Raw genomic sequence first — 7,767 nt, forward strand, 5'->3', positions numbered from 1 at the left:
TATAAAAATCAATGTTCCTGTAGAGGGGCTCTGTATCAATATAGAGGGGTGGGATGGGGCGGGAGATGGGAGGGAAGTTCAAAGGGGACGGAATATATGTATACCTATGGCTGATTCATATTGAGGTTTGACAGAAAAAAACAAAATTCTGTACAGCAATTATCCTTCAATAAAAGAATTAATTTAAAAAAGTTAATGTCCCTGTAGAGCATTTGGAAAGCTTAAAGAAGAAAAAGGAATAAACTAAGTTACTCAGGATCTCTTTTGTGGATATTTTGATAAGTTTATGTTCAGATCTTTTCCAGGAGGATATAGCCTGTTTCTGTAGACATCTGGCTTTCTTGTTTAGAGCATTTCTTCTTTTTTAGTACCTGAATCTTTTTATAAGTGCTCTTTATTTGCTATAAACTCAATACTGAACCATGAACTTTCTGAACTGATAAAGAATTAATTATTACACACATCCTGAAGCCCCAATTTCTTTTTTTGTTGTTTATTATTTTTGGTTGCACTGGGTCTCCCTTGCTGTATGGGGGCTTTCTAGTTGTGGTGAGCGTGGGATACTCTTCGTTGCAGTACTCTGGCTTCTCATTGTAGTAGCTCCACTTGTTGCACAAGCTCTAGGTGCCTGGTCTTCAGTAGTTGAGGCTCGCAGGCTCTAGATCACAGGCTCAGTATTTGTCGAGCATAGGCTTTAGTTGCTCCACAGCATGTGGCATCTTCCCAGACCAGTGGACTCCTATCCACTGTACCACCACGCAAGTCCAAGCCTCAATTTCTTGTTAGAGAAAGCACAGGTAATACAATGTTTGAGTTTCAGTGTTGCAAACCAATTTTGATAGATATTGTCAACAGAAAAATAAAGGGAGGAAAGAAGTTTCTAGGGGCAGTTTTTTCTTTTTCTGATAGGCAAAAAAATGCAGGTAACTCTAGAGAAATCTGGAATGCAACCAACTACTGTGTATCTTGTACCTAGTAACAGATATCTCTACTTGGTAGCAAAACTGATTTTCTAGAAAGATGCTTGTCAAACAGTCGATTGTGAGCGCTACTGTGGAGATGCTAAAACCATTCCTAGTGGCATTTTCCCATTCACTCGACTCACTGCTAATGATTGGACAGCACCGCTTCAGCATTCTGTCTTTCCAAATTGTGTTGGGAATCATGTGCTTAATTTCCACTGATAAGATCCTTTGGTAAAAATGGGGGGAAAATTAAATAATGAACTGAGTTCAGGAAACAGGTGGGTGGACTTCTTAGTCTGTTGGCATGTGACTTGTGGGTGGGAATTTCTTTTTAAAGCAAGAATAGTGCACTATATATTGGCTGACTGCATTATCCGTGTACTGGAGTGTAGACAAGTGTTCTTTGTCTAATTGAGTTCATGAATGGCCATGTGCATTTTCAAGGAGGAGGGGCGCATGCCAAGGCCTAATGAATTCAGATCTTCAAAGCATATCTATAAGGGCTTCCCTGGTGGTCCAGTGGTTAAGACTTGCTCTTCCAGTGTAGGGGGTACAGATTAGATCCCTGGTCAGAGAACTAAGATACCACATGCCTCAGGCCAAAAAACCAAAACATGAGACAGAAACAATATTGTAACAAATTCACTAAAGGCGTTAAAAATGGTCCACAAAAAAAAAAAAAAGTATCTGTAAAGCTTGGCTGTGGATCAGAAGGGGACTGGTGGGAATGCATGTTATCCAAATCTTAAGCTTGCACTGGCAGCAGAAGCAGGATGTTGGTGGTTTGTACAGGGGACAGATGCTTTGGGGACATTAGACGCGCCATCTTCAGAGGTCTTCAGAATCTGCACTCAGTTGCAAGAATTTATCTGGGCTCAGAGGTTGTAAAAGAAGCAGTTGTGCTTTTCTTTGTACATTTTACCACTGGTCAGCGTCAGGCTTTGAGATGAGGGTCAGTGTCCTCCTGATTGAGGAACTTGAAAGTGTTTCGCTTGACATGCATGGAGTCAAGTCATGAGGTTTATAATGAGGGTGATTAATAGCTCTGGGAAGAGCACACATCATCCCTTGAACCCTGCCCTGTGTCATCTGGCCACCTGGCTCCCGGATATCCCTCCCAGCCAGAAGAGCAAATAAAAAGATAAGTCAACCGACTGGGAGATGCCACCAGTGCCTGCCACATTTCTAACCTATGGTGTCAAATGACAAGGGCAAGTAGAGATAACCAGCTGGGCTGAGTTGAACATTGGCTTTCTCCCAGGATCTGTGTGCCCTCTTGGGCCTCAGTTATTTCACCTGCAAAATGGGGTGATACTGCTTGTCACTTCTGCCCATCTTCCATGTGCATCCTGGTACAAGCCACAGTTATACCTCACTTGGCCACCATGGCATCATCCTACCTGGTCTCCACACGGTTGAGTCCCAGAGCTAGTTTGAAATGGAAATCAGGAGATGTAGGGTCTAGTCTGAGTTTTGCCACTTCCTGTCTGAGTGCCCTGAAGACAGTCACTTATCTTCTCTGGGCCTCTTTCCTTACCTGTAAAGAGAACGGTATATTCGTTTGCAAGGGCTGCCGTGATAAAGTATCACAGACAGGGACGCTTAAGCATCCGAAGTGTATTTTCTCACAATTCTGAAGATTAGAAGTTTGAGATAAAAATGTTGGTAGGGTTGATTCTCTATGGTGTGCAGAAGATGACCATCTTCTCCGTGTCTTCGTGTGGCTTCCCCTCTGTGTGTCCGTGTCCTCATCTCTTCTTACAAGGACATTGTTCACATTGGATGAGGGCCCAGTTGTACCTTCATTACCTCTTTAAGGTCTTGGTCTCCCAAAATAGTCAGTCATGTTCTGAGGTATCAGGAGTTATGAATTCAACATATGAGTTTTAGGGGCACACAAATTCATCTCGAAACAGACAAGAATATGCTGTATATTATCTAACCTATTTCCAGTGGTACAAAATTATATTGTAGGTTGGGGATCTTCCTTTTCACTTTCTTGTCCAGTTACACTCCTGTGAGGTAACAGCTTGATATACACATAATTCCTCATTTTTAATCTTCATACATAATCCTCAGGTGTATTTTGAAGGGTTTATGAGTCTGTGTGTATGTGTATGTATTGCTAGATAGCAATAATGTAAGTTATGGACTGTCAAAATGGGAGAATTTCTCTATAAAATGTTAAGTGGAACAAAAAGTGTCTGGAAAGGGCTTTTAATTTCATTTTTCTCTATAATTTTTTAATTAAAAATTTTATGTTTATGTTTTCAGTTGAAGTAGAGTTGATTGACCATATTCTGTTAGTTTCTGGTGTGCAGCAAAGTGATTCAGTTATATATATATATATATATTCCTTTTCAGATTCTTGTCCATTATAATTTCTATAATTTTGGACTATGTAGTTCACAATGGTTTGTTTCTTCCCACAGCTGGACACTGACAAGCTGGCTCTCCCCATGAGCCCCAGCCCGCTCGGCCCCAGCCCGATCCCCAGCCCCAACACGAAACTTGAGAATTCCACGCTCCTGACAGTGGAACCGTCCCCTTTGGACAAGAACAAGGGCTTCTTCGTGGATGAGTCTGAGCCCCTCCTTCGCTGTGACTCCACTTCCAGCGGGTCCTCTGCGCTGAGCAGGAATGGCTCCTTTATAACCAAAGGTACAGATGGCTGGCAACCCGCATTCGTTCTTAAGTCTCCTCCAGAACAGCCCCTGGGATCTCTCTCTCTATCAGTTCCTCGTTCCAGTAGGAGTAGGATCAGCTGAATGACCTACTCTGGCCTCTGAGGTGAGGCTAGCCTGTGAGAAACTACATCATTACCCACCCGGGACCTGCCTGGAAAATCTTTACAGCCCCTCCTGTCTGGCTGGGAGCCTGTGTCCAGGAGTATCAGTCACCCTTAGTCTTCATGATGTTATCAAGTGTTTCGGGGAAAGTCCGATAACGTGTAGTCTGGCAGGGTTTTCTTTTTTCCTTTTTGCAAATTATTTACCAGGCTTGTAGAACACAGGGATTTAAAGTATAACTTATCTTGAGAGTCTGGAGTATAGGTTTTATTGACTCAAATTAAAATTCGCTCTATTAAGCTTGGTTGCAAATAATGTTTTAAAGATTCTGGACTGACGCTTTTGGTAAATAATCTGCTACTTGCAGTTCTGAATAGCAGGGTAGGGAATTAACAGGTATACTGTATTGATGACTGACTTTTGTTAGAAATTTCCTAGTTTGGGTAACACCAGTTATATTTTACTGAAAGGGCTATATTTTATGTTATAGTTTACATATTTATAAAGTATATTCTATTTTACATGTTTATATTTTATATAGTCATATATTTATTCTTATAAAGATTTATATTTTAGTTTGTAATTTGGTACATATCATCTTTTAGAGAATACATTTTATAATGGTAATAATAGTTTAGTTTCTTACCCCATTTTAAGATATGACCCAACAAAGCATTATTTTATTTATGTGCCTTGGCTCTTAGAAGTTTACTTTTAAAATATAACAAAGTGAAAGTCGCTCAGTCGTGTCGAACTCTGTGCGACCACATGTACTTCTCCAGGCCTGAATGCTGGAGTGGGTAGCCTTTCCCTTTTCCAAGGGATCTTCCCAACCCAGGGATCGAACCCAGAACCCAGGTCTTCCATATTGCAGGTGGTTTCTTTACCAGCTGAGCCACAAAGGGAAGCCCAGGAATACTGGAGTGCGTAGCCGACCCAGGAATTGAACCGGGGTCTCCTGCAGGCAGGTTCTTTTACCAACTGAGCTATCAGGGAAGCCCAAAATATAACAGTGTAATTAGAAAGTCAGATGAGCTGATTATTAACTTGGAATGTTTGTGGGGGAAAGACTGGGCTGATCTTTGCTTCCTAACACACACTACAGATGGGAAAAGTAGTGACATTTCTTTCTTTTAAGTTTTTTTAAGTATTTCAGCATCCTCCTGAGTTTTGGAAGAACTTAGAAGTCACTTGAGTCCAGGCAAAATGTCATGTTCCATTAACAACCCAATCAAGCATATCCTTAGGCCAGTCTTGCTTGTTATCTTATGCACAATATTGGCAAAACCCACCGTGTTGTTTACAATGTGCCAGAGCTTCACTCCCTCACCTTGTCAGGGGTGGGGACAGCCTGGGGAGGGGATCACTGTCACCTTAACCCTCCTGTTCCCTAACGCGGTCCCTTTACAGCTGTCCTCTCCCCTCTCTTCCCTGCAGAAAAGAAGGACACAGTGCTGCGGCAGGTGCGCCTGGACCCCTGCGACTTGCAGCCTATTTTTGATGACATGCTCCACATCCTGAACCCTGAGGAGCTGCGGGTGATTGAAGAAACTCCGCAGGCCGAGGACAAGCTGGATCGGCTCTTTGAGATCATTGGAGTCAAGAGCCAGGAAGCCAGCCAGACCCTCCTGGACTCTGTTTATAGTCACCTTCCCGACCTGTTGTAGAACATGAGGAATACTGCACTCTGGAAATTACTCAATTTAGTGGCAGGGTGGTGTTTTTTTTTTTCTTTTTTAATTTTTATTTTTTTGGTGTGTGTGTGCGCGCGTGTGTGTTTAACGGAGTATATGGCCAGTGTTTTGAGTTCTTTCTTTTTAAAAACCCATCTGGGAAATTAGCATATAAGCCTTTTCGACTGTTTCAGAATATCCACCACTGAAGTTTTTTTTTTAGGTTCCCTATTTTCTCTGTTTTGCCTTTGTATGTATTCTCAAAATTGTTCTGTGCACTTTAAATTCACTTAATGAACCACAAAGGCAGTGTGGCTTTTCTCACACACTGGATTGTGAGGCTCTTAACTTCTCAAAAGTGTCATGGCATCTTATGAATGCTATAAGCCGTCTTTGTGTCTCAAAATCCACTTCTGCTTTTATTATTACTATTTTATTATTCGTCATTTATGGATTTTCTTAAGGGTTCGAGAAATGTAAGACCCCATTGAGTTACTGTAATGCAATTAGATTTTGAGTTATCTTTTTAATATGCCTTTTTGGATAGTTCATATTCATGGCTGAAACTTGACCACACTGTTGCTGATTGTATGGTTTTCACCTGGACACCGTGTTGAATGCTTGATTACTTGTGCTCCCCTTACGCTAATCTGCTCTGGGCTGGAGACATGAAGTCCTCACAAGCCATCACGACTTTACTATTCGAGTGGCTTGACAACCAGGCCACCAAAGAACTTGAACTTCATCATTTAGGGATTGAGCTGTTCTGGAACCTATTGCTGCACTTTGGAAAGTCACAATTGAAGTGCTGGTGACAACCGGCACCTTTTCCAAAGGGAATTTGCCCAGCTTTGCTTGACAAGATGTCTTGTTTTTTATACACACATAGTCAATAGGTCCAGTCTGCCCTCAAGGCCTTGGTCTTGGTGGGTTTCCTTCATTCAATCACTTTAATTAAAAATGGCTGCAGCTGTAAGAACTCTTACTGATATATTTGCAACTCTGCTCCCATTTATAGACGTGCTATCTGATGCTCAGTTGATGGATTCTAGCAGAGGTGGTGTGGACTCCCTTTGTGTGGGTGGGGTTTGTGGGTATAATGGTGAGGGACTGATATCAGAAAAATGCCTTCAAGTGTACTAATTTATTAATAAATATTAGGTGTTTGTTACTTGAGTAGTTGAAGTATATTTAATCCTTGTCTTATCTGTGTGTTCAAGGCAGAACTCTTTAATCAGTCTCTTAGAAAAGTATATTCTAAAAACTTCAGCTTTTCTAGGGACTTCTCTGGTGGTTCAGTGGTTACAAATCCGCCTTGCAATGCAGGGGACCTGGGTTTGATCCCTGGTCGGGGAACTAAGCCCCCATGCTGCAACTGCTGAGCCCACGTGTTCTGGAGCCCGTGGGCCACAACTAGAGAGCCCACTCGCCACAACCGGAGAGTCTGCGTACCTCGACGAAAGACCCATGTGAGGCAGCTAAGACCCAACACGACCCAAGAAGGAAAGAAAAAAGCATTTCAAAAATTAAAAAAATAAAAACTTCAGCCTTTCTAATTTGTGAATCATGCATATTAGCAAAGATTTGTGTTTGAAAAGGCACCTGGAAATTTCATAGACAAAGACTTCCAAGCGTTGAAGGTGACCAAGCGTTTCCTAGTTTTGTGGAGATGAATCTGAGGCTTGTGCTTTTGAAATTGTCTCTGCTTTAAGAAGTGAGGATTTCGAGGTGGAGAGGTTTAATTGCTGACTAGGCCTTGGACTCTGTGCTTCTTACTCATTTCCATCTAGGAAACTAACACTCGTGGGTGGATCTATACAAGTTCACAGACTTCTGTATGAAGCCCCATTGCCCCTGAATAACTATGGGGAACTTTCTGGGAAGTATGGCATCTTATGTGGGTGGGACATATTACTTTCCATTTCATCTATTATGTTATAGTTTACATTTCCCTGCATATCCCCCTTAGCTTGGGAACCCTGGCTCTACGGAATTCTCACAGTCAGAACCCTCAGCAACTTTGAGTTCCTCTTTAAGTAAGAAATTGGAAGTAGATACCCAGTCTGAACACTTTGACACCCATGTCAGTGACATGAAAGGGGTTTTCTGCTTTTGTCTACTTCCATGTGGCTGGTTTCTAGAGAGCCATCCTGCGATTTGGTTTCACGGCTCTTGGGCCAGGTTTCCCTTCCTCTTTTGTCAACAGAGCACAGAAACTCTTCACAAAAGGAAAAGCTAAACCAGAATGGGTCCTGGATGGTAGTAGAGACAGATTTTTGTTTGTTTCTCATAAAATTTCAGGAGCACTGTTTACTTTATGTGGGGGTGGAAGACATGAAT

At 42.0% G+C, this 7,767-nt stretch overlaps 1 protein-coding gene across 1 annotated transcript in view; it reads left to right on the forward strand.

Moving 5' to 3' along the window:
* Positions 1-6,603, forward strand: part of TNFRSF21 (tumor necrosis factor receptor superfamily, member 21) — a 51,177-nt gene extending 44,574 nt beyond the window's left edge. The window contains exons 5-6 of the mRNA XM_010863228.1: positions 3,398-3,626; positions 5,192-6,603. Coding sequence (XP_010861530.1) covers positions 3,398-3,626; positions 5,192-5,421 — 459 coding nt within the window. The 3' untranslated portion in view covers positions 5,422-6,603. The remainder of the gene's footprint in view (positions 1-3,397; positions 3,627-5,191) is intronic.
* Positions 6,604-7,767: the final 1,164 nt, after the last annotated feature.

This window comes from Bison bison, unplaced genomic scaffold (assembly GCF_000754665.1).
Source record: "Bison bison bison isolate TAMUID 2011002044 unplaced genomic scaffold, Bison_UMD1.0 scf7180017864487, whole genome shotgun sequence".
Taxonomy (NCBI): domain Eukaryota; kingdom Metazoa; phylum Chordata; class Mammalia; order Artiodactyla; family Bovidae; genus Bison; species Bison bison.